The 27,961-nt window shown below is 43.1% G+C and overlaps 1 protein-coding gene across 3 annotated transcripts in view; it reads right to left on the reverse strand.

The window, feature by feature from the left end:
* RPTOR (regulatory associated protein of MTOR complex 1) overlaps positions 1–27,961 on the reverse strand; it is a 538,471-nt gene that overhangs the window by 24,696 nt on the left and 485,814 nt on the right. For 2 of the 3 annotated variants that reach the window (XM_060251925.1, XM_060251923.1), the window contains 2 exons: positions 22,637–22,684; positions 3,865–3,971 (listed from right to left, as the gene is read on the reverse strand). In XM_060251925.1, the coding sequence (XP_060107908.1) occupies positions 3,865–3,971; positions 22,637–22,684 (155 nt within the window). The remainder of the gene's footprint in view (positions 1–3,864; positions 3,972–22,636; positions 22,685–27,961) is intronic. The other variant, XM_060251924.1, reaches the window with a different exon arrangement.

The raw sequence follows: 27,961 nt of genomic DNA on the forward strand, positions 1-27,961 counted from the left end.
GAAGAAAGGTTGAAACGCTTAGGGCTCTTTAGCTTGGAGAGACGTCGATTGCGGGGTGACATGATAGAGGTTTACAAGATAATGCATGGGATGGAGAAAGTAGAGAAAGAAATACTTTTCTCCCTTTCTCACAATACAAGAACTCGTGGGCATTCCATGAAATTGCTGAGCAGAAAGGTTAAAACGGATAAAAGGAAGTACTTCTTCACCCAAAGGGTGATTAACATGTGGAATTCACTGCCACAGGAGGTGGTGGTGGCCACAAGCATAGCCACCTTCAAGAGGAGGTTAGATAAAAATATGCAGCAGAGGTCCATCAGTGGCTATTAGCCACAGTGTGTGTGTGTGTGTATTTGGCCGCTGTGTGATACAGAATGTTGGACTGGATGGGCCATTGGCCTGATCTAACATGGCTTCTCTTATGTTCTTATGTTCTTAATTTGAGTGCACTGCCGAAATAGGCTGGGTAAGTTTTATCAGCATTTTGACAGTTAATCAAATGACCTACCAATCTCATAAAATAATCTCAACTGGGGACTGTAGCAGTGGGCTTTGGCACTTTATTTTCCATATCAGTGTGGCCACCTTGGAGAAGGGAGCTATTTCCTTAACCTCTGCTGTGCTTCTAGGAAACATTGCTTTGGAAGGATGAACAGAGGACAGTATTTATTGTCAGAGCATCTGGCACTGGATCCACATAAAGGGCTAAGAAGGATGCATGTGGTCCTATTAAGCACCCAGTTGCGGGCTGGATCTTCAGTCTAAAGAGCTCCTCATGAAGATACTGATATTCCTCATTTCACTTTGGCTTTTTCCAGCTTACATCTATAGCAGTTAGATATTTTCCAATGGCCATCTGACAGCGATGAAGATCCTGTGAATTTGGGGTAAGTATTTGTGGGTTTCCTGCACTGTGCAGGGGATTGGACTAGATGACCCTGGAGGTCCCTTCCAACCCTATGATTCTATGACAAGAATGCATACAAGCACAGCTAACTCTAATGCAGTAGTGGCAAGACTCCAGTGGCAAGAGGAGAGCTGAGTACTGTCTTGTTGATGTGAATGCTGTAGCCATGGAAGATTTTTAATTTGTGTATTTAAGTTGATATGAACTGTGGACTCCCTTCTAAATTGCTTGAATACCATTCTGGACTTTTTTCCCCCCAGGGGGTATCTTTGTATCTGGGCTAGGATACCTATATTCAATATTTTGTAGATTGAATATATCTTTATGTATTCACATTAGTTGTGAGTTTTTTGAGGCTGGTCATGGAAACCTAGGTTTTTGGGGGGTGGTTTCCAACTGCGGATTGGCAAACTTAACTATAGCCCTCAAGGTGTTCTCTAGCTCAGACTAGACAGACGCATCTGAATTGATTTCTATGATTCCACAGCTTTTTGGTTTGGCAATATTATTAAGTTTTGATGTCCTGCATCTTTGCAAAAACCAGTTTGCACTACTCAAGAAACAAAATGCCTTTAAGATGCTCTCAGTACCATCATTAATCATTCTCATTTAAAATATTTTCATCCAGCTGATTTCTGGTGTTCCCTGATTTGCACAGATAAAATAATATTTGAAAATAATTAAGATTAGCATAGGCTTAGATGTGCAGCATTGCTGGGTCAACGTGTCATAATTAATGTTCATCCAGAGGTAATTAATTTCTAAAAACTGTGGTGGAGACTAGACTTCATTTCCCATGGAGGCTTAGACAGAGATATTACCTCTCGTTACATGGCTGAAGTACAGGTTTGATTTAATGGCAAGTGAAGGAATTTATATACATTTTGCTATGGTGCACAGCAGGACTGCTTTGCTAGAGGAACAACAAAAAGCTGAATGATTCATATTTATTTGTCATTCTTTATGCCTATAAGGAGGAACAGCAGTGGTATTGTGAGGTGTGATGAAACTGGCTGGTTCAGCTGGCAAATTATGAGTGGCACATTTTGGGATTGCCACAGTGGAAAGGTGCATTAGCCAAGAGGTCTATGTATGGGGCATTGCTTCAGTCTTGGATCAGGCTTCAGCCAGTCAGTGGAACCTGATGGCAGTGACAGCCCAGCAGCCAGAAACAACTGGGGTGTCTTCTGAGCTGACTTCTCCAGTGAGCCATGCCACCAGTAAGTGGACAGCCAGTGACCTGAATCCACTGCTAGCCCCCTATTTACCTGGACCTACCCCCTGCCTGCCTGAGGTCCCCTCAGGTGAAGCACAAAGACAGGTATGGTTAAGGAAACTGATGTCAGAAGCAGCAGATGAAGCGAGAGAGTGCTGTGAAGCCTAAGGAAACAACCATAGCCAGCAGAAACTAGTTTAGGGATAGAAATTCCTGTTTTGTGTATATATTTGTTTCCACATATATGTGAGAAAGCTTGTGACTCTATATAATGATTGTCTCTATGTGCATTAGAGAAAGTGTGTACATGTCTCCATCACTGCTTTGGTGTGCTGTGTCTGTCTGTTTATCTGTGAAAAGATGTGGAGAGCGTGTGTGCATGTGGGAGGGGGGATGGAAATGTGAAGCTGTGAAGATAGCCTTTGAAATATTTATTACACAGTTAATTACTTGCTCATAGAATTGTTGAGCATATCTTTACCTACCATCTTTGGCTTCACTTACTTGGTTGGCTGATCTTCACGTATTCTGAGTTCTCTGTCACAGTTCCATGGAATGGCGCTGGGTATTATAACTAGGGAACTATTTATAGTTCATGGCTGAACCATGAACTGAACCACAACTCATATGAACTGGGAGGCTGGTTCATGAACCAATCTAGTTTGTATCAGTTAGTGAGCCATTTAAAGTTTAAACCCCTGCTTTCTGCTCCCCGTGGCTTTTTGTGAGGAGCAGACAGTAGGGGTTTCCAAATAGCTAAATGGTGGGGACTGCTGCTCAGCTGTTTGGTTTAAATGGCTCGAAGCAGTTGAGTTGTTTTTCGTAAAGAGCAGAAAGAACCACCATAAACTGCACCAAAAATCGTGGATATTTATGGCAGTTCTTCAGTTCACAAATATTGCTTTGTGAACGAAAAACTGAACAAAATTTGTGACTTAAGTTCATCGGCTGGTTCATTCCCATCCCTAATTATAACATTAAAATTACTTTAAAACAATGGAGTACCTTAATGAAGTTACTGGGATGTTTCTGAAAGCAAACTATAGTCTTCAAAGAGAGATTTTTCACTATATTATGTCTTTTTTCTGTATAATCTCTGCAGTTTTTTGCCAAATCAATACTTTGTATTGATATTTGGTGCCCTTTCAGCCAGCTTACTGTTCAACTAGTATAAACTGTAGAACGAAAAAATAAAAAATCACACCCCCCCCCCCCAGGATTATCAAAATATACATTTGGTTCCAATTGCAGTACTATAACTGTATAATTAAAATATGTTTTGATTTTAATAGGGATGTTTTCCTATTCCAAACACTTTGGTCCATTCTTTCAAAGCATTTCATTTCAAGAATGTTACTTGATACAGAGCACGGGATTATATTTGGTAGTCTTGTAGGATGTTAAGGGTGAGGGTGAGATTTTTTCCCCCTAACTGTATGATGCCAACTATAATGCAGTACAGCATAGTATGCAAGAGGCTGAGCTCTGATCAGAGAAAGTCTCAACCCTTCCATCTGTCTCAAGTGCCCCTCGGCTTACTGTCACGTGAGAGTAACAGTACAGGCCAATCCATTAGAGAGTTGTAAGAAGCATGAAGAAATTACATGAAATGCTTTGAGCACATAGAAAATATTAATACTGAGAACAAACTTTCAACCAGAAAAAGGAATACAGGTTAATGCACAACTGTGCTTCACAATGTTTATAACCGGAGTTGCAGAGGAAGATATGCAGTGGTTACCTGTACTTTCATTTCTCTGTCTGTGTCCCAAATTCGGATAATCCGCACATCTCCAGAAGTCATGAGGAGCCCAGTCTCTTGTTCCCAGTCCACCACCATCCCTGCGCCTGCGAAGAGAAAGAGGGAAAGAAAAGGTGTAGCATGCGAAATTATTCTGTGCAAACATGCAGAGCTCAAAGAGAATCACAGCTGCTACTTTTGAGACACATTTTGAGCAACAAAAAGATTTTATTGCCGTTTCTGAAAATTTTGTGGAAGAGCATGCATGATGTCTGCACAGAAGAAAAAACTACAGCAACAAACAGAACACACTTCTTGCAGACACAGTGTTTTCCACTTAAACTGTACATAGTAATTCTAGACAGGTTTGCACCAGTGTTGCCAGGAAAAAGAGAAAGTAATAGAGTGGGAAGGCTATCAGTGGCAAACCTGTGCAGTAAAATACCCTAGTGCTAGTTAATGTGCCATCTAAGGAACTCCTTATTCAGAGAGTGATGTGAGGTATAGCAGGAGATTCTTTTACCCTGTACTGCAAGAATAATAGCTTGAGCAACATAGACTGGCCTAGAATGGCATATTAGAATGGTACAAACAAATAACTCTGCTTTTGAGGAACTGCATGTCCCTATCAGGAAAAGGATGTTAAAAAACAGAGGAACTGCTCAATTCACTGCTCCAAAATCCTGGATCAAATCATAGCTAGACAAAAAGGCCAAACTTAAAGAAAGTATAACAACATTTTGAAATTACATGAGTTGGAGTAACTGCAGCTCTATCCATATGCTGCACAACATAAACTGACTGCCAGCAGAAGCCTGGAAGAAATTTTCCACCATGGCACAGGCATATTGTAAGGCGTATTTCTTTTCTCTTCAAGCATAGCTTGGACTCTTGATACAAGCAAGCTGTCAGACGAGAGAAACTGAAGATATTTCTTCCTCTGCAGTTGGTCATCATTCTCCTCATATTGTTGGAATTAAATGTTCACAGCCAAACAGACCTAGCCAACAACATGGTTGCTTCCAGTCTTAGAACACAGTCACCACTACTTTTTGGAAGCTAGTTTTACAAACAGTCATGGGAGTTTGTAACTAGGGATAGGCAAGAACCAGGTCATGAACTAAAGTTTGCAACAAATTTGGCTGGTTCATGGTTCATGAACTGAAGTTCATGGCAGGTCAACCAGCATGAACTTTCCAGTAGTCTGTGGAGGTTTGTGGCAGTCCGTGAATGGATACATTTCCAGACAGACTCTCTCCCCTCAAACATGTTTACCAAATTTCAAAGCAACTGGGGAAACACTCTTGTTAGTTTCAAAGTAGTTTTGTCATTTTCAAGAGGCCCCCCTCCATTTTACCAGCCTTCCTTTGGGTTCCCTTCCCGTTTTCTTGTACAGAGCTTGCAAAATGCCTCCCACTTGGATCTGTTGTGACTTCTGTGCTTTGAGATCAGCCCTTTTAAGCTTGCAGTGCCACAGTGGCACTGGGTTCTGCTGGTCACTCTCTGAATGCACTGGTTCTGCCCCCTCCCCTTCAGTTTCTACTGCAGAGACTCTCTGGCTTGACCTTAGTCCTGTGGAGTTTGCACTTCCACAGTGGCACTGGGCTTTCTGGGCTTGCAAAAATGCCCTCCACCTTCACGGGTACTTTGATTCTGTTCTGCTGGGATACTATAGCCCTTGCTCTTTTTTTGTTGCTTTTTCCTGCACTGGAGACAATGGAAGATGGAGGCAACTTCAGGGGTTTGTAACTTGAACCCCATAAATCCAACCCTCACCAAACTTGGAAGGCAGGTAGAGGAGAGTCAGCTGGAGATTCTCTGTGAGTTTAGTTTCCCTAGCATGGGTATTTCTACTGCATCATAAACCTCACAAACTGAACTGGTTCATTTAGATCCTAAAAGTTTGTGACAGTTCATGGTTTGTGAACCAGGCAAACTACAAACTGAATCAAACTGCATTCTCCTGGTCTGTGATCCCTATTTCTAACAATGAATCCCAACATAATTAATGCCTATCTGGCCTACTCAGATGCGCCAGGCCTGATCATAAGGCAGGTGAGTTTGGCCCAGATTTTACACCTGGGCTGTTTTCTACGAAGGGTAGATTGTGAAATCAAATGGCTTTGGAGCAGATGAGGATTCACAGGAGTTTCTTGTCTACTCAGCAGAAAAGTGTAAGAGTCCAGTAGCCTAACAAAATTTGTGATAGGGTATGAGCTTTCTTGAGTCACTGCTCACTTATTCAGATACAGCTAGAATGTACGTTCTAGTTAGTCCACTGCTACAGGCAGACTAACACGGCTACCCATCCTGATCTTGTCTACTCAGTTATTCCATCTAACTTCCCTCAGTTCCACCTTTTATAAGAATAAACAAACAAAACCCACCAACGCTGGAGTATTGAAAAGGCATGATACAGAAACCTTTACTATCCTGCCCAAAGCCCAGATTTCTAGTCCAGCAGTCAAATCAAGAATGAATGTTTGGTTTCTCCTTGTCCTCAGAAATGTAATAGCAACATTTCAAAGGCTTTCCTAAATGCTGCCTGCAGTGCAGTCATACAGCGGGGCAAATGCACTAACTACAGTTACAAAGATAAACACTGTGGGTTTTGCAAGGCAAAGAAGCAAAGGTGACAAAACTGTCTTGTTTGAAGCTGATGCCTGTGCTCTGAGGAGAAAGTGAATGATTAGACTGTATGCATCGCAAACATTCTTCTAATTATCTCCCTATCTAATTTCCTTGAATAACACATAAAATAGCCAGGTCAACTGTGAATGTTGCCAAGTACTGCTGAATCACTGGACTAACTGGCAGTTTTTATCCCACTGAAGGAAACAAGAAGGGGAAAGGGAAAAGAACCATAGTTAAATTGACAGCTCACATCTTTATCTGGACATTCAAATTGATTGTTTCTTCAGCTTCTTTGGCAACTCTGAGGGGTAGCGGCAATTCAGAGCAAGTCAGGCAGCAGCTGTTTAGATGATAAGCACCTCTGAAGCATTTTGCATTCGTCATCTTGTTTATGGTCTGTATGACAAGATAAACCCAGCAGGCTTTGAAATGGATGCTGCTGTTTCATCTTAAGCAGGCAGCAGCACTCTAGGAAGCACTACTAAAGCTCCCATTTTTCAGCAACACACACTCACATTTCAACTCAAGGGTCTTAAATAGTTTCAACAGCATCACAATCTGCATACCACTCAGGGATGAGGCATTTCCTGCTTGCACACATGCAAGCAGAGCTGCCTTTGTGCTACTTTGGAGGCAAACTGATATCCAGATACGATGGGGTGATGCTGGTGCATAATCCAAATGCCCTGGAGGAAGCTAGGCTGCCTGTAATAGATGGGGTTAGCATTTCCTTCAGTGAGCATGTGCGGAGTCTGGGGGTGCTCTCAGACTCCTCCGTCTTGCTTCTGGATAACTTGATTAGCAGTAGTTGCTAAGAATGCCTGATCTCAACTGCGTTTATTCTGAAGGCTTTGAGTTTTTGTAGACAAGATCTCACAGTGCTGAGCCCCATGTCTATATTATCTTATAATTGTCTTATAATTGTTGTATAATGTCTAAGATTTACTGCTGCAACATGCTCAATATAGAGTTATCTTGAAGACAATTTGGAAACTGCAGCTGTTAGAAAACATCACTGCTTAGCTCCTGATATATTGGTAGACAGAAAGGTATCTGGCTGGTTTTGCAGCAACACATTAGTTGCCACAGATACCTCATTTTGTTGACCTTTGCTGCCTTCTTCAGCCATCATATTTGGCAAGTACTACTCAAAAGATTTATAAAGGTAAAAAAGGTAGTCCCCTGTGCAAGCACCAGTTGTTTCCGACTCTGGAGTGACGTCACATCACAACGTTTTCACTTTTTACAGGGTGGTTTGCCATTGCCTTCCCCAGTCATCTAGACTTTACCCCCCCCCCCCCCCCAGCAAGCTGGGTACTCATTTTAGCAACCTTGGAAAGATGGAAGGCTGAGTCAACCTTGAGCCAGCTACCTGAACCCAGCTTCTGCCGGGATTGAACTCAGGTCGTGAGCAGAGTTTGGAAAGATTTATACCTCACAATTAATTTTAGAAAAGGCTTTCAAGGCAGCTTACATAAACAGGTCAAAATCAACAGTTAAATGACCATAAAGATAATTTTAAAATACAATGACTTTCAACAGTGAGTGGCAAAATCAACAGCTCTGACAATGAAAATCAACATATCACACAAAACTTAAACAGCAACAGAAAATCAGCGGAAAACCTAATGAACAGGAAAGCTTTCTTCTGGCTAAAAATGGAACCAGTACAAGAGCAGTTTCAAAAGGAAAGGACTGCTAGGGAACAGACCCTTTCTCCTGGTCACAGGACTCCAGAGGATGGGGCACACAGAGAAGAAGGTCTGTCAAAGTGCTTTAATGACAGGCAGGTTCATATAGATCAAGCAGTCTTTTAAATATCCTGGCATCAGACCATTTAGGGGGTTAAAAGTCAGCACTTTGAATTTAGAAGTAAACAAGTGGGAGACCCACAATGACTTGTGTAGGGGATTTCCTTTTCCTCTGAATCCCCTCCTGCACTATTTCCATTTCATTTTCTCAGCAGTCCCCATAGCCTCTTCCCTTTCTTGCTTCCTTTTCTTCTCTCCACTTATCAGCAACCTACCTTTTTCTGCTCCTCTGTCTTCAGCTTTCCCTCCCTTTCCTCCAGCAAGCACTTCAAGAGAAAAGTCTGACCAAGTTGTATGGTGGCTTCTAAGTCCCCTATCGGGCTCTGCTTTACAGCAGGGATCTCCAGTATGTTGTCCATGGGTGCCACATTACCTGTCAACACCATTTTTTGGTGTTTTTAGAAAGTGGATGGGGATTTTGTTCATCAAGGTTTCTGATTGGCCACTGGAGATTTGATAGGCCGCACAGAATTTTTAAAATGTTACTTTGGCAGCAACTGCACCACAGTGCAACCATCTTCACTGTGTGATTGAATGTAATGTGCAGCAGCCATTTTGTGGCTGGCCATCCCTCTAATGGCAGCCATTTTGTGGTTGTGCCTACCACACACTATATCAGAATTTGAAAAGTGTCCACAGGCTCTAAAAGGTTGGGAACCCTTGCTAAACAGAAAGGCTAAAAAGCCTCAGATATATTTTTATGGTTTCCTAGCAACCTTGAAAATGGAAACTGAGAACAACTGAGTAGAATTTTTTTTCCTTAAAGCTACAGGCATTGTTTTTATTACTTTGGGAAGTTTTAATCCCCCAATTTTTTTTGGTTAGATTTCAGGTTTTTCTCCAAACTTGGGATTTCCATCATCCAGTGGTTCAGCAAGCACCTCTTCACTAAATTTTAGCCCTCCTTAAAATTTTTGCTCAACAGAATGTGACATAAGCAGCTTATTGGGCTCTCATAATTCCAGACAAGTTATTTAACTGAATGATAAGTGAACACCCACTCTATAACGATGCAGCCTTTGGCTTCTTGTTAGTGAGAAATACGGAATAACCTCAACCACTACTGCACAGGCACTTCTCACCAGCAGAGGGTGCCCATGTGCTGAAAACCATGATTGCACAGCATCGGTCCCACCCTCAAAAGATTGCAGCAGACAAGAGTAACCTGATCAATATTTATACAATGATATTGTATCCAAACTCATCCTGTGCATATCTGGTATGGTAGCATTCCTCCGCATTAAAAATTGAGTATTTTGTATCTGCTAAAATGTATAGAAACATGTGAAGTAATAGTGAGAAAACTGCACAATTAAGAGCAAAGCAGTTTTTCATCCTCTTCAGAGTAAACTGATGTTTATTAAAGCAGGCCTGCGGTTTCTCATATTTTTCAAAGAGGGAGATATAACATTATTGGCTCTTGTTTACATCTCAGATTCCTTGTGTCTTGAGAATGTTTGTTGCCAATCTTTATTTCTTGTTTAATTAAAAAAACTCCAAACAAAACAATTTCACAGCCTTCTAGGGGATGAGGATGAGAATGAAAATGACTGTTCTCAAAAATCTTTGAAGCAAAATGATTTTTGCATGAAATAATAATTTGTTGTTTGCAGTAGGGTGCACTTCCTCAAGCTATTGCATTTTGGTGCAAGGATATTGCATTTAGCCAGCAAGGCAAAGGCATAGGCAGGATATTTTTCTTCAGGAGGCATTTAAATGAGTTCGGGGCAGGTGCTAGGGCAGCAGGTGGGCAAGTGAGGTGAGTGAGGAGTCTGCTGTGCTGCCTGTCTGCAATATGCCCTCCCCTCACCACCACCCCGGCTGTCTCAGCCTCCTCCGGTGCCAGAGCAGGTGGTAGAGAGCAGGGGGAGAATCTGGAGTTATGCCAGAGTGTGGCCTATTCCCTCCCTCCCTCTGGACCTGGGTTCCACTGCTGTCCTGTGCTCCAGCTCCAAAGCAGTTGCAGCAGCCTGAGGGGGAGCCCACCACCCCCAGTAGCATACAGAGTGGCACCTCTCACCTCCAGCCACCAGCACTGAGAGACTCATCATCTCCTCTGATGTCTCCTTTTGACAGGTCCAATTGCGCTGCCTCTATACCCACAAAACTGGCCGCCTCGGCTTACTCTCCTCCACTTGACTTGCAGCGCTTGCCACTGGCTCCCATCCTGTGCCAGGATTCTGGAAGCGGAGAAACAGCTGCCGCCGCCAGCTTTTCTTTGCCTCCCTCCCTGGTCCCTGTGATCTATGCAAAGAGCGGATGCAAGTTTTGCAAGGGCTAGGATGGGGGATCACTTTCCAGTGGTGCCTGTGCCTTTCTTTCCCTGCCTGCTTCGGCTTGCATGGGCTGAGTTCAGGGATGGCTGGGTAGTTGGTGGAATCTCTTTCATTTGGCAGGCATGGCAGGGTGCCAGTGAGGCAAGCTGCAATTTAAATAGTTTTTAAACGTCAGATTGCCGAGAAGATGAAGTTGTGGGGCTTGGAGGGTGAGGGCGTGGCTATGCCCTGCCCCACTGTGGTTATGGGCCTGCTGGGAGGGGGACAAATGGAACATTCCCTTTCCAGTTAGTGCATACATTGCTGCTGTCAGCATGGTATGGAATATGGTTGCCTACAGGATACAGCTTGTGATATTCCTAGATAAGTAACGTTCTACTCTGGTTCCATAATCTATTTTTCCATTACTATTCTACCTTCTTATGGGATAAACACATCTCCAGTTTATTTATGCAAACACACTCTGGTAGTCCTTTCACAAAGCAGCAAACACCAGCCAGGCTTCCCTCTCCCCATCTCAGCAATGCCCTGCTACCATCTAGACTCTTTTTGAAATTGATATTTCAAAGCTTCATGGAGCTGCCCCTCTCCAGTCCTGCCAAAAATATGCTATACGACTCAACAACAGAAGAAAAGTAACCCCCCCCCCAAAAAATATATATATATATATAGTTGCCTCTCTTGCAGCAAACCCCTCCAAGTCATTACAGGGATGTTAAAAGCAGAACACTGTAGCACTGGCATTAGATTGCACAGCTGTGACTATATCACTAACAAAAAGGTTGCTTTGAAAATATTATATGGAGAGAATGTTTCCTTGAAGTACCACAGCAGCGGTTTTGCTCTCGAGCAGTACTGTATATTGCGTTGGATCCAGCACAAAATTTCTGCTTACTATAGAGCTTTTGCACAAGCAGAAACACAAGACTGCGGTAGGTGCTTGCACTAAGTAACATATTGTATCCCCCACCTGAGCTTCTGCTTGAGTGAGATCTTGGACATCTGATTTCTGTACACTAAAATATATAGGAAGGAAAGTGTTTGAGGCCTTCCGCAAGCGCTAAGACTGTTTATGCTTCCACTTGTGCAGTGCTGGATTGAAGCCACTGATGGATACAGTGATATGAAAAAGGAGATGGGGGAGGGTGGGCTAAGTGGATGAACAGTAAAATGTCGGAACAATGAGCTTAACTAAAGTCCAGTTGGATAAGAATCCTGGCTTTTGGCTTTCATTCTAGTGTATGTGGCTTTGCTTTGCTCACTCAACCATCTGGATAGTTTTGCCCAGACATTTCTCACTTGACATTGCCAGTTGCATGTGACACATTACAGTCTGAATTATATAAAAACTTTAATGCTGGGGGGAGGGGGTGTTCTGCAAATGAAAGTTTATTTTCCTAATTTTGTTCTGCTCTTTGGGATGTGAGACAGAGGTAAATTAATCACCATTCTGTGGTGCCATGGTGCTGATTGATCGCCAGTATTCTAGGGCTTATTTTGTACTGTCTGGTGCAGGGAAAACTGAGGCAGGAATGGTACACCCGGTATTAGCAATTTTCCAAGCAGAGGAACTGGTTGCTCAAAAGATCCAAGATTATCATTTCAAATCTATTCTTTGTTTATGCCAATTTCAGGGGGCATGGCGGTTGCTGAAAACAATTGCCAGCCTAAGGCAGCCTTTTGTCTCCCAAAAAAGACAGTGGAATTTGCATGGCACCATGATAATGCAGACCTTCAAAGCATTGCTAGAATCCAGTCTAATAGGGGATTATGAAAGACCACTGCAGAAAAGTACCTTTATAAAAACATTCAGCTTCTGCACACAAGGGCTAGCAGTTCTGCAAGAAGTACAGTGCTCCATGGCCAATGCATATCAACAAAAACTTTCGATGACTGCGCTCTGAAGGATTTCCTCTAAAGTTAGAGATGCTTCTCTGTGGAACAGTTCCCTGCACACATTTCAGTTTAGTACCTGGGCATCACCAAGAGTAGACGTACTTGCATTCCAAGTACGTCTACTCTTGGTAGACTATTTTTTGTAAACCTTTATTAGAATGCAGTTAGTGTCTAACAGGTATTCTGATTTGTGAAGAAATGTATGCATGAACCACAACACAAGGGCATCCCAGAGACAGGCAGTTGATCTTTTATATATACATCCTCTTGGCTGATGAATGAGGCATGTCCCTGTTTTAATTTCCAGGCAGCAGTGGGAAGGCTGAATTACCTCATTCTTCATTAATTCCTAAAAATGTTCCTCCAAGTGACAGTTCTTGTGTGCCAAAGATCGCCCACAGTAGCACATGACAAAAGAAGAATATCTAGGACATAGGGAAGCTTAATTTAACAAACCAAAGGCCTCAAAACAGAGCCGGAGCTCCTCTAATTACTTTATTTGCATGAAAGATCTGCCCTCTCTTAAGGCACAACTCTTTGTTTTGACTACAGGGGCACAACAGATGTCAGCCTCAGACAGAAGCAGGCTTTGGGATTCAATCTTTGGCTTCATTTCTTTCATCATTTCCCTGTTAGACCCCCTTTAGATTCCTCTGTGTCAGGGCTGTTTTGTTCAAGTATTGATGCTGGTTCTTCTATAGCACAAATGCTCCATAATGAGAATTCTTCCTCAGGAATTCCCCTTCATCTCTCAAACAGGATTACTAGATATTTCCATGAATGGAATTCTGACTGTGTCTTTTCAATTTAACATTTACCATGTTTTCCATTTTACAGCTTTTACTCTACAGAACATAATCTAACTCAGTACTCTGGTTTGACTTGAGGCTGTATTCAGACATAATGGCAAATTGTGGTTTGTTCTCTTACTTACAAACAGGGATTCAGGGGTCAGCTTTACAGTGGCTTTCCTCTTTCCTTGAGGGTCGGGGACAAAGGGTGGCAACTGGGGGAGAGCTGTCCCAGAGACACTCACTTAATTGTGGGGTGCCACAGGGAGCAGTTCTCTCTCTGATGCTATTTAACATCTTTATGCACCCCCTTGCCCAGATTGCCCGGAGATATTGGCTCGGTTGTCATCAGTACGCTGATGACACCTAGCTCTATGTATTGATGGGTGACCGGACTGGCAATGCCCCGGAAAATCTGAACCGGGCGTTGCAAGCCGTGGCAGACTGGATTAAGCTGAGTGGGTTGACACTGAATCCAGCGAAGACAGAGGTCCTTTGCCTGGGTCGCGGCGGTTTAGGGAATGGAGTCTCTCTCCCAGTTTTTGACGGGGCGCAACTGGTAGCAGTGTGCAGAGTTAAGAGCTTGGGAGTTCTACTGGAGCCTTCCTTGACAGTGGAGGCCCAGATAGCAGCTACTGCCAAGTCCGCCTTTTTCACCTTAGACGGGCGAGGCAGTTGGCCCCCTTCCTGGAGCGTGGTGACCTGGCAACAGTGATCCACGCAACAGTCACCTCGAGGTTAGACTACTGTAATGCCCTCTACATGGGGCTGCCCCTGTACCAAACCCGGAAACTGCAGCTAGTGCAAAATGCAGCAGCCAGACTGCTATTGGGACTGCCTCGGTGGGAACATGTGCAGTCTGGGCTGTGGGAGTTGCACTGGCTGCCAATTGTTTACCGGGTTTGATACAAGGTGCTGGTCATTACCTTTAAAGCCCTAAATGGTTGAGGACCCGCCTACCTTAGGGACCGCCTCTCTCCATATGTTCCCCAGAGAGCACTGCGATCAAGCTCAAAAACTCTTCTCAAAATCCCTGGGCCAAAAGAAACCAAATTAAAAACTACCAGAGAACAGGCGTTCTCTACAAAGGCCCCCCAATGGTGGAATCAACTGCCGGAAGAGGTGCGGGCCCTACAAGATCTTAACCAGTTCTGTAGGGCCTGCAAAACTGCCCTCTTCCAGCTAGCTTTTTAAGACAGAACTCCTGATAATATCAATAACACCGAGACATCTTATACATAATTTGATTGTACCATAATGTCATACTGTTTTATTGGTTTTACTGTTTAAATTATTAATTATATTATATACTGTTTTATTGTATCATGGTTTTACCATGTCTTGTTAACCGCCCTGAGCCTGCCTAGGCGGGGAGGGCGGGGTATAAATAAAAGTTTATTATTATTATTATTATTATTGGTCTGACCTAGCCTCAGATCGCAAAGCATGGAGGCACACCATCCACCAGGCTGTCTCTTCCTTTGAGAACACACGCATAGCTGGTCTTGAGGACAAAAGGAGATTGAGGAAGAATCGCACTGCTAAAGTACCAACCCTAAATCAGACTTTTCCCTGCAGCCGCTGTGGCCGGACCTGCCTGTCCCACATTGGTCTTGTCAGCCACCAGCGAGCCTGCAGCAAACGTGGACTATTGCACCCTTCTTAAATCTTCGTTCGCGAAGCCAAGCCGAGAGAGAGAGAGATTATTATTATTATTATTATTTAGAATTTGGTTTATAGATAAGAGAACAAATCACTTCGTTGTTTCCCTCCAATTCAGATGTCAAACCAAACTGTGTCTTTTTGCAAACCAGGATGCCTTCAATTTCTACGTGGCATATGAACCCAAGGACTAACAAGGCACATTCTCAGTTTGAATGACTTCTGAATACAGCCATGTTTTTGTTCTCTGTCCTGCTGCTCTTTTCTCCTCTTAGCACTCCAGCTCCATTTCCTTCCCCAAGCACTGAAAAATACAAGATCTGACATATGTTACGAGCACTCTACTAAGGGAAAAAAACCTGACCACCTCTGAATACCTTTAAAAGACATTTATTTGATTAAAAAATCTGAGTTTTAAGTACTGCTTTCTTTAATAAGTGTTAAACTGAAGTGATCTAGGGTGCGATTTTTTAATTTTAAAAATGCTGTTTGTTTTGTTATTGCATTATTCATTTTTCACTGGCTTCAATGGCAACCCCATTTCTAGCTGAAGCATTATCGTGAATCCAATCTGATTTACATTTTCTAGGACTGCTCTCCTTATTCAGGGAATCACACCTGCTAAATTTCAGGAAGATAGGAAAAAGTAAGCATTTTTACAGGAAATTAAAATTATTGCTAGAAGAACAGGCAGAGGCAGAGAATTGACACTCCTGCTAGCCAGGCAGCATTGAATGTCAGTGCAGGGAGGGATCTGAAACCCCAAGAAAGCCAGCCCCAGTTATGCCATGAGCACAGAGGCTTGCATTTAGTGCCTAGAAGAAACAATTTGAAGGAAGTGCTCTGCACCCCAAAGCAAGGTAGCTAATGGCACAACATTAAGGCACAATCCCCTGTTTCCTGATCACTATTCAGAGAGTGAGGGTAAATGCTTAATGGGAAACAAACCATAGAAACATGTTTAGCAGAAATGAGCTGAAGTGTATGTAGACTCCAATGCATATATACACAGAAAGGGTTGCCAGGTCCAACTCAAGAAATATCTGGGAACTAGGAGTGAAGTCAAGAGCCTTTGCGGGTGGGACCAGGAGCAAAGGTGTGGCAAACATGGTTGAACTCCAAAGGGAATTCTGGCCATCACATTTAAAGGGACCACACTCCTTTTAAATGCCTTCCTTCCATTTAGAATAATGGATAGGGGCGCCTTCTTTTGGGGCCCAATCTTTTTGAAACTTGGGGGGTGTTTTGAGGAGAAGCATCAGATGCTATGCTGAAAATTTGGTGTCTCTAACTCAAAAAATAGCCCTCCCAGAGCCCCAGATACCCACAGATCAATTCTCCATTATACTCTATGAGAAGCAGTCTCCATAGGGAATGATGGAGTGTCCAGCAGACATTTCCCTCCCCCTCCTGCTTTCTAATAACCTTGAAGCAGGGGGAGGGCCCCCAAACCAGGGGATCCTCTGCCCCCAACTGGGGATTAGCAACCCTGGCACTGACTACTATTATTATCAAACTCGGTTCTCCCAGATAAGAGTCCGCACACTTAACCACTACATCAAACTGACTCAAAGAATACAGATAATAGAAGTGGTATCACAGACAGATTTACATTTGAATTAATGCTAAAGAGAAAGGAAATAGGAGGAAACCTCATACTAACCAGATAGCAGCACTCTCTTCTTCACTAGTAAATGAGGTTGGCAAGCGTCCAGTGCTGACCTGGATAGTCTGGTATTTTCTAAACAGTTGGTGAAAATACTGGATTGTCTGGGTCAACTGGCAGTCTTACCAAGTCCAAACAGTGCAAACTACACTTCTGCTTCATGCTTGGGCTCAGTGCTGCCTCTTCCCAGCGCAAACAGCATGCTTTGTGCTATTTGTGCTGAGAGGAGACAGCACCCAGCCCAAGTGCTTAAATAAAAATATCTGGCAACCCTACTAGAAAAAAAGGCAAATCAATCACACTTTCTCTTACAAAGGTAAATCACACAACAGCTATGCAATCTGCAAAATACCAGAAAGAACTTGAAATGTTCAGTCTCAAAAGAACAGAACTAGCTCAGGCAGAGTGAGGCTGACTACAGGGAATGCTACTTACTGTATACAGAAGCAAGCATGGCTTTTTTTCTGGGGGTATGTAGTGAAATGGAGTTCTAGAATGTCATGTTTAAGAGTTCATTAATTCCAGCACCTCTTTTTCCAGAAAAAAAAACCCTGGAAGCAAGAAAACCCTTCCCAAACTAACAATGTGGGTGGAATCACTGTGGAAAGGAAGACTTATCAAGAAAAGCCTCTCATGTTGTGAAACCTGTTTTAGGCTGTTTCCAGATAAGGATTTTTCCTGCATGAGTATTTAGGAACATTTGGATGACATCAAGATCCATGACTTGTCTGGCTCCTATATTGTTCCCCATTGCTGGATTAAAAAAAAAAACCTACTTTAATCCAGCTCAAAGGAGAAAATATGGGGTGGCTGCAGAGAGAGTGCCCATTATAGGGGAAAGAACTACTACAGGGAAGAGAGCAGAACTAAGTGCCACAATCCACATTTCCTCCCACTCTTTTCAGCCCTGAAAAGGCTTTTTCCCTTTCCTGTCTGAGCTACACTTTAGCATTACAACATGGCTTGTCAGGGAAAGGAAATTTATAGATTTTTATTAATACTTTTATTTTAATTCTGAATTTTAATAAATAACATTTAATGTTTGTTATTTTGTTACATTTTACTTTGTAAGCAGCCTCAGACAGGTTCCCTTGAGAGCTGGCATAAACTTTTCCTAACTAAATAAAAGGGTTGGGGGGGGGGCGTTGTCTGAAACTGCCTTCATTCCTGAACAAAAGCACAGGAGCCATTGAGAAAAGAGGGGAGGAGCAGGAGTGGGGGCCAGTGGTAGCAGCTAGCACAGTCGGGATGGAGGTATGTGGACAGTGATCCTGCTCCTCCCCTCTTTGCTGCTGCAATGGAGCATTTTCACACCTTTGTATGGGGGCAGCCTTACTCTGTTGACTCAGAAATGTCTTCATTTATTTATTGCTTTGTTCTTCTTTAAGTTCCTCCATCTTCCTCTGAACTGAACTCTGCTTGAACTGTCTAAGCCAGAAGTCAGATGTCATAATAGTAAATACTAATTAATATTGTTAGGTAACCTATTCATTTTTGTTATAATAATGACAGTAACAAATAAGACTTCTTGGCTTTGCTTTTTTATTAGTTAACAAACACATGCAGAACTCTCTTTAGAATGACCTAAGCACACCTTCAAGTCTACAAATCCCAAAATATTTCCCAAGGGTGTACTGGGAACTAGAGTGAGACTGAGACAGGATGGATCAGAGCTGTTTAAAGGGGCCAGTATTTCAGATACCTAGTGGAAGTAAATGGGGCTGGCTTGATTTTGAGGCATAGAAGGGCTGCTTGGAGTCTAGGGGGCAAAGGACTGTGTGATATTGGTTGGAATGTTAAAAATATCAACAAAACAAAAGAAGTGACTTAACGTTGCTTCATCTTTGCTCATTTCTATGTTCTTTCTTAAAACTGCATGCTATTTCTTAGCCTCCAATCACTTTCTTGGAATTCCACAACTGCCTTAGATATTGACCAGCAAGCAACTAGAAGCTGGGCTGAACATAAGTTTGTGACATTGCATGCTGAATTAGATTAACAGTAGATAACAGAACACATCATTGAAAAAATGTTTGGAAGTAAAAAAAAATATTTTTTAAAATCTGGCTGAAAAAAATGCTGTAATAACCTGTAGTACACTTGACATGAAAGAATCTGATGGATGTAAGATATCTGGCAATTAGGCATGTGTAGTCACCACGTGGGTTCAGTGGTGGAGAACATGTTTTGTACGCAGAAGAGGTTTCAGATTCAATCCCTGGCATGTCCAGTGAAAGGACTACAGGTAGCGAATACTGAGACAGACCTTAACCTACTTGAGGCCCTGGAAAGTTGCTGCCTGTTAGAGTAACTGAGCCGGATAGATCAGTGATCTGGATCATCTTTGTATGGCTGCACTTATGTAACGTCCAAAAACACTCAGGGAACTTGTTTCTTTGAATGGGGACAGAAATATTGAGTAGGAATGGGCATGAACTGGGAAAATGTGGTTTCTGGCTTGCTGGTTTGTGAGCCATGAACAGTCATGAACTTTTGGTGCCAAATGCACTGGTTTGGTTTTTGAGTTCCATGATGTAGAAAAATGGCTTCCAAGTATGCTAGCGGCACCAAACATGCAGGGTACCTCTGGTTGACTCTCCTATACCTGCCTTCCAAGTTTGGTGAGGATTGGATTTATTGGGTCTGAGTTATGGCCCTTCAAAAAAGGTGCCCCAAGAACAGTGCTTTCTGATGAAATGACAGGTGCAGGTTCAGGAGTGTATAGACAGGCTGGTGCCATGGTTTTTGGTGCCCTAGGCCGGATGGCCCCCCCACCCCCAACTTTCTGCCCCGCCCCCAATTTCCTGCCCCACCCCCATGCAGGAACTTACCCTAGCTGGGGCTGAAGATGGTGAGGGCAAGTGTGGCAGCGTGGGGTCTGAGCCGAGGGTGCCCCTGCCCTCACTGTGCTGGGAGGGGGAGCATACCTGTCACCTCACCAGGGAGGACAAGGCGGCTGCTGCAGCTCTTCCTTGGCAGTCCACAAGGCAGGGCTTGTGGAGACCACCTTGCTCAGTGGGCCTCGTGCTCTGGCCTGGGCAGGGAAGGAGGAGGCACCTGGGCTGGATGGAGGGAGCCCTTTCCCTTCCTGAAAACCCTGGCTGTCCTCTGAACTCGTCTACACAGTGGCAGCAAGACACTTCAGGTTGCCTGGTGCACAGTGTGTCCCCCTGGGGAAGCCCTCTCAGTTCCTTTGCCAGTCGCCCTCAGCCAGGAGGAGGGCATGAGTGAGCAGAGCCTGGCCAGGAGGCGCTCCTCCCCGGCTCTCCAGCCAAGGCAGCCCAGCCTCTGCTCACACCTGCCACCATGGCAACCCGGGTGTGGGAGGCTGCCAATGGCCAGGGAGCCACTGAGGAGGCAGCAGCAGCACAGCTCTGAGCTGGAGCTATGGTGGCAGTCAGGCAGGCGAGCCCTGGCTGGGTGAGGTACTGGCAGTAGGAGCAGGAGCAGCGCGGGGCTGAGACGGAGCCCTGGTGGCAGGCAGGCAGGAGAGCCCCAACGGGGTGAGGCAGGCATGCAGGAGCCACCCCTGCCTCCAGATGGCATTCTAGGTGGCTGCCCTGTGTATAGAACAGACCCTATGCCAGCTAGAGATATCAAACTCTCAGGTGACCTCTCCTTGATGCTCTTCTACATGCTCTCCAAGTTATGTGCAGATTGGACTTCGGGGGTCCAAATTATGCTTCCCTCCAAGAAGATGCCCCTGGGAAAGTGCTTTTTGGGTAAATGTTAGGTGCAGGTACAAAAAGTGTATAGACTGGAACCCCTACAACAGGGGTGTCAAATGTACATCTCGCAGGCCAGAACTGGCCTGCCCATGGCTTTAATCAGGTCAGTGGGGCTCTTTTCTCCCCACTCCTGTCCTCATTGTTTGAAGCTCTGAGGCTGCTGAAATTCCCAGCTCTTTCAATTCCCTGCCTTTTATGCCTTGTCTTTGCAGGCTACAGCAGGAAGCAAAGCTGCAACGAAAAATATGGAATGGATTTTCCATTAAGGTCTCTGGGCCCAGATACCTTAATGGAAAATCCATTCCACGTTTTCCTTGCAACTTTGTCTGTGCTGCAATGTGTTTCAATGGAGTGGAGATTGTTTTCACTTTCAGCATTCCTGTATAGACAGCTGAAGCTCATGCTTCCTGCAGTTGTGCCCTTGCAAATAAAAGGCTGATGTTTTGACCCAGCTTGTCTCGGCTCAGTGGACCTGACCTAGTGAGTATTCTAACCTGGGAACTCACAGCCAAAGGAATATATTACAGTGGAGAGCCATTGCCTATCTGAGTAGACTGGGGGGTGGGGGTGGGGAAGCTTGCAACGCCATTTCATTGTTTTCCCAGGCTCAGAGCATTTTATATTTTAAGTTTCTACTGTGATTCTTGTGCTTTTTCTTGATGTTTTATTTTTAAAAATTGCATTGCCAAATCCCATTATTCCTCCACTTTTCCATTTTAAACAACATATTGCAAATGTTTTAAGCATATTTTTATTTTAAATTAAAACATAATATCTTTAATTGTGCTTGCCTCTGTGCCCTTTATAAAGGACTACCTCACATTACATTTTATGATACACGTGGCCTGGCTTCACCAAGTCCCATTTCTGTCAGATCCGGCCCGCCTAACAAATGAATTCGACATCTGTGCCCTACAAGCTACACACACCAAACACACTCGCCTTTGAAGTTTGGTAAACATTCTGATTGAGTGAAGACAGTCTGTCTGGAAATGTATCCATTCATGAACCACCATAGACCGCTTGGAAGTTTGTGCTGGTCGACCTGTCACAAACTTCAGTCTGTGAACTAAGAACTGGCCAAAATTTGTCATAAAGTTTAGTTCTTGAGCTGGTTTATGCCCATCCCTAATATGACGAGTTTCAAAGCATTTAACAAGTATGCCAGGCTGATACTGAATTTACAGTCATCTGTCTATGCATTCTTGACGGACTGTTACTGTCTGAGCACTGTCAGTATTGATTCTCCATGGTTGCTGCATTAAGCTTGCTCTGATGCTCAGTGTATCAAACAGGAAACCCCTTCAACCTCCATCTTTCTAATTTCAGTCCTGTCAGTTAGCCAGTCATTTCCTTGAGAACGAACAGTCAGGATGCTAACAGTAGTAATACATACATTTTGACATTCTTTCTCCATTGCCTCCCAGTAATCAGAAGTATAATGGCTCTAGGTTAAAATGAGCCTGAATCACAAACATGCAGCTCCCTTTGTTCTGGTAATCACTGCAGACACATTCCAGCCCTCACCAACTAGTGAATATTAATAATGCATAAAGAACCAAAGAAGATTACATCAGCTTTCTGACACATACCCCACACACAATGTCCTGTTGTGCCAGCCATCTGTCCCTATCTCAAAGGCAGAAGCAACTCAAATAGATTTCTGGTCCCATCCCACCAACAGTTCTTGCAGCTTGACTCTGGAGTGCTGCACATACATGGGTTAACACACAAAGGAGGAAACCCACTTTCTAGTTTAAAGTAGGAAGGCTGTGCCTAATATTCGTTCTCACTCAGTGTTACACTTGTTACCAAATTTTAAAAATGGTAGCAATCAAAGCTTTTAAAAAGTGACATTCAAATATTCCAGAACACCCAGTTGAAGTATACCAGAATGTTGCGGGATCCAGGAGGGCCAAGAGAAAGCTGTGTGCAGATGGTGGAAATTGTTGCCTTGTTACAATCCTCGCTTAAAGTGTTCACATTAAAAAAAATCCCCATTTGTGAGCAAGCACCTGATGCAGCGCACAAAGAAAAATCTCCTCCATTCAGCTTCCCCCCACTAGACACAGAAGCCTGTCTGGACAGGATATTAGATACCACAGTTTAGAAATCTATATTGTTCATTATAGACAGGCAATATAAGATGAGGAACAGGAGGGGCACAAGAAGCTCAGCCAGCTCCCAAGAACTAACAGGACCCAGTAGACATTAGAAGGACTGGCATTTTTTTTTTTTTTAAAAAAGATGAATGAGAAGAACCACCCCTCCCAGGATGATCATAGGTAAGAGGAAAGAGAGCACTCACCTCCCTGTTTACTTCTGTCAAGATAGATTGAAACCCTTCGGGCCAGACCTGTGAGAAGACAGGGATTAAGGGGTTGATGCTAAGGGTAAGTTGGTCAGCCAAAGCAAAACAAATCTTAAAAAGGATTAGAAAAAGCAACCCAAAAGGAGCAGAAAAGAACACAAGAGAGAAGCAGCAGAGGCCTCCATTTAGGAACAAAGGCAGACAAGTAGCTTGAACACTGCAGCCATTCTAGGAAGCCATTAACCATGGGGAGAAAAAAAAAGATTGTACTTTTTTTTTTGCTCCTGTCCACATATTGTTGGTAATTTTTCTCTAAGGATGACCCTTCTCCTGAACCTGAGCAAAAGGCCTCTCATTGTCAAGGGAGAGTGAGAAATGATCCTCAACAGAAAAAAAAACCTGCTTCAAGAAAGATAAACACAAAACAGCAAGCACTTGTTGTTTAGGCCTCACTCACTGAGTCACCAGCTTGGCTGTGGAACAGCATAGTAGGCTTCAACACAGTGCACTTCAATTATTTGCTAATGAGCGCTCAGTTAGAGAGGCAGGGCAATTTACTGAGGCTCTGCTCAAACAACTGCTTAAGTGTGGGAAATCAGTGATACAAGAGGATTCATTTGAAGTAATCAGAAAGAAAGCTGGATAATAAGAAGAGCTGCAGGGTGGCGGCAGCAGCAGCACAACCATAAAGATACTGCATTACAAGTACATCATGAGGTTAGCTGTCCTTGGGATTGCCCACAGAACACCATGTATATGAGGAGGAGAACCAGTTTGTTCTCTCCAGGGCAGGTCTTGCGAAGATACTTGCACACATTCTAGTTCACTTGTTTTATTCTGTGAGAAGGGAAAGCAGTGCTGACAGAAACACATAGCCCCATTTAAAGACTATGATTTAGGGCCCCCTTGCAGAAAATGATTTGCTGTGTAGACTGGTAACATCCAGTACTGAGCAGAGGCAGACAGAAAAATCGGCCAAGTGGGCTGCCAAATGTGACCCAGGAAAAGACTGCGCATTGTTCTGCTTGCCTCTAGCAAATTTGTTTTGAAGAAAGTATTATTATACAAAATGGGAATTATGAATTGACTTGTCCTCTTTGTATCAGTGTACAGCAAGACCTAGCTGAGAGCCTGTTCTGTGCTTTCTGATAAACCAGACTTTGTGTGGACTCTTGCATGCCATTCATGCAAACCGGTACTGGCCTTTTGAATTAACTAGTGAGATTGCAAAACCTGCTGCAGCAGTGTGACTAAAATCTAACTATTACTTTTTTATTCCCACCTTGCCTTCAAGAAGCTGAGAATAACATATGCTGAGTTGGATCCATCCAAATTAATGGAAAGTGTTGGAGAAGCAGAGCTTACCTCCTTTCTTTCTCTTTCCCCCAGCAGCATGCTGTTCACCCTGAAACTCCTCTCTGAGGATCAAAAGATCCTCCCAAGCAAGATGCTCCATAGGAGCGGGGGGGGGGGGGGATTGCAGTGACAATGAGAAATCAAATAAAATTGCCCCCCTTTCCCCACTTCTGTTAATGATTTACCTCAGCAAAAGCAGCAGATTTGAGTTGATTTCCCCATCATCACTGCAGCCCCCATTATATGGCTCATTTTGCTTGCAAGGGTCTTCCAGGCTACTTGCGGAATAAGGGAAAGATTAATTCCGCCATCCCTGTCTGTGAACTCTTCTGGTAGATCCGGCTCATGGTTCTCCTTTCCTCCATTTTATATGCACAGAAACCCTGTGAAGTAGGTCAGGGTTCAATAGAGTGAGTGGGCCAAGATCACCCAGTAAACTTCACAGTTGAGTGTGGATTTGAACTCAGGCTTCTCGTATCCTAGTCCAGCACTCTTAACTGTGATGGCATAGGAGTTTGCCGAGACTGTAGCTTCCAAAAGGTTAGCATTGTCTTTAGATTTGATCGTCTAATTTAAAAACTACTGCACAAGAACTCACAGAGAAATGAACAAGTATGGAAAACAACCCAGAAACATCCTCCCCCCTAAACAGCCTTGGTCAGTTCTGTGACATAAGTTACAGAACAGACCAAAGCAGCAAACGAATAGCAAAGATCAACACTCAAAAGGTATCATGACCAGGTACTGGATGTATTCAGATGTCTGTCTTTCTGCCCCTCTACAGTGGTATAATATGAACCATGTGCACATAACATCTGGTAATGCCTACACTGGTCCCTGGGTGTTTCATTACAGACAATACCAGTTAGATCGTGTTTAATTCAATATCAGGCCAACTGAACCACAGTTAGCTCATAAAATGCGTAAGCCCTGTGATTTCACCTGATTTAGTGTCACACAAAAGTCCAAAATGTTAGAGAATTATCAACATGAGATTTACTTCTGTCTGCCATACATTCCACTAGACAATGATTTTGGATGGTAGATAGAAACCAGGAAAGGGAATAATCAATGCTAAGAAAAAAAACCCTATTTACTATGGTGATATACAGTCAATGCAGCACTGATGCCTTTTGATTCCCCCTTTATAGAGTCACCAGCAAGTGTTCTGCTGCAGAAAAAGAACTACAGTCAGTTAGAAGCTTTCTTTCCTTCTAGCCCTATTACACTACTCTAGTCTGCTCACAAATGAGTAGGCTTATTCAAAGTGGCCATGTCCATTCCTTAAGCATGTCCTCTGCTCCTGCTATTCATTCAATCACCTTGGGAGGTCAGTGAACTCCTTTTCATCAAGAAGATGACATCATCACCAGAGGATCAAGAGAAGCAGGAGGAAGACGGAGAAAAAAAGCTATCACCAGCAGAGCCACTGAAACATTGATATTTTTCCTTTGGTCATGTAAAGATGGAGGCACAATGCAGAATACTGAGGTCACGAACAGAATGAATTCAGAGAGACCCCAGGCACATTATAATTTTGTGCTGAACTGTACCAGCAGAATCCACAGTAAAGGCTGGCTCTACTGTTGAGAATCTCATTTAATTCACCCTGAGTCTTTCCAGAAAGTTAAATTCTCTGTGTGTTTAACTACCCAAGCCATCATCAACACAGGAAAATGCAAGGTTGGGGAGGAGCTATGGCTCATGGCAGAGCCTCTGCTTTGCCTGTAGAAGGTCCCAAGTTCAATCCCTGGCATCCACAATTAAAAATGAACAGGCAGGAGGTGATGTGAAAGACCTCTGCCTCAGACTCTGGAGAGGCACTGTCAGTCTGAGTAGACAATACTGGCCTTGATGGACCAAGAGTCTGATACAGTATAAGGCTGCTTCATGTGTGCGAAGGGTAACAAAAATCTCAAGGATCAAAAGAGCATTTGATAGAAAAAGATTCTGTCACCGAAACACACTCCGCCCCTCCCTTACAATTCTAATTCATCAAAATGGAGAAGTTGGTGCTGGTTGGAAATCCAGACCACAGTGCATGGTTGGATACTGGACAGGGTGGTCACATAAGGAGACCTCAGTCGCTCATCTGCTAAGATCATGTGTTGCTTTCATGTGCCTTCTCCTTGCTGGTGCTGAAAAAGGATAGGGCGGGGGACAGTGAAAAATAGCCAACATTTCCCCACTTTGTAGGAGACACTGAGTCCCTTTGTAATGACAGCGAGATCTTTACTCCTGAGACACAAACATTAATGTCTGTTATTCAAGATTAGATATATTTGCAATCCAATATTTTATGGGTACATTTTGTGTTAATATGTTAGCTGGAATTTCTTGCAGCGCATTTCCTTTTAACCTTCTTCCCTTTCCTGTACTCTCTTAATGCATGGTGGGATACACTGTAGCAAATACAGATAGACTTCCAGTGCATGGACATATTGATATGTCTCATCTTTTAAACTGGGGAAGTAGATGATAGCAGCAGTGGGCAAGTTAATGGAAAACACAAGGATGCAATTGGATTGCACACAGACACCATTTTCTACGCTAGTGTCCGCTGATTAAAGATAAACATGCTTGTACACATTTCAGTTGAGATGTAACTAACTGAAATGCAGTTTTATTTCAGTCTAGGAGCGTATATGTGCAGTAACTCAAAAGAACAAGAAATACCTATTTAAGGAATCATGGCTAAAGAGAATGTATTTCTGAATTTCTAGCAATGGTTCCTCTCAGTCAAATCTGAACAAAGGGCTGCTATATCACTAGCTGAGATCAGAAGTGAAGGTATTACAGTACAGCAGCACACACCACCTGTCTGCAGCGGCAGGGTCTTGCTCCATCTTGAACTTTTAAAGAAAACAAACAGGTTATAAAACTACCTTTGAAACCTCTGAAAGAAGCTCTCCTGTTTTATCCTAACATCAGAGGCAAAGAGAGGTTTAGATGGATGATCACCTAAATTTTATTAAAAATTGTAGGCAGCTATGATAGTCTAGTGGAATAAATCCCAAAGTAACAGTAATGTAAACTTTTACTAGGACCAACAAATGTGAAATACAATTAGCAAGCGACTAAGTTGTGCAGCTAGAAGAGCTTTTCATCATGTCCAGTGACATCTCCCTCCCCGCCCCCCCATTTTGTATTGTTCAATGAAAACTAGGGGGAAGAATTCCATGAAACTCAAGAGCTTTGCTAATTTATTTATTTACCTCATTTATTCCCTGTCTTTCCCCCAGTGGGAACCCAAAGCAGTTTACGTCATTCTGCTCTCCTCCATCTTATCCTCACATCAATCCTCTGTGGTAGGTTAGTCTGAGAGTATGTGACTGGCCCAATATCACCTAGTAAGCTTCCATGGTAGAGTGGAGATTTGAACCTGGATATCTCACACGCATCCTAGTCTGACACTCCAATCACTGTATGCCACTGAATCCTTGGGTTGATCCTAGTGAAAAGTATTATACCAGTGATGTTTTAAGACTTAGATATGAACTTTGTTTATTCATTTTGTTGAACTTGAATAGAAGCTGACATACCTTTCTATATTTTTCTCCTGCTTGTTATAGTTCAAAGATAGATCTCAATTCTTATTTTCAGCACTGGATACAATTTCACCCATGAATATTTCTTTTAAAATTAGCCTTTTTGTTTATATAGTTATAAGTTGCCACAGGTCACTAACGTTATAACATCTTTTTTGCTGGTGACTGAGAAAATGTATACAAAGTTGTATGGTATTTAAAATGCGTAGACCTTGTTAGGATTTGAATACTTTTATTACACTGCATCAGGATGAATTTCCTGTATTTGCAGTATCTTGTACTAATCTGGTCAACCACAAATGAATTAGTACAAGTAGCTGGATTGTGCAATAGCTGAATGGTTGCTTCGATTCTCACATAGACAGCTGAGGACACTTCAGGCAAGATAGGTTTTAAATGAACATTAAATAAATATGAA

The sequence above is a fragment of the Heteronotia binoei genome, chromosome 13 (assembly GCF_032191835.1).
Source record: "Heteronotia binoei isolate CCM8104 ecotype False Entrance Well chromosome 13, APGP_CSIRO_Hbin_v1, whole genome shotgun sequence".
Classification (NCBI taxonomy): Eukaryota; Metazoa; Chordata; class Lepidosauria; order Squamata; family Gekkonidae; genus Heteronotia; species Heteronotia binoei.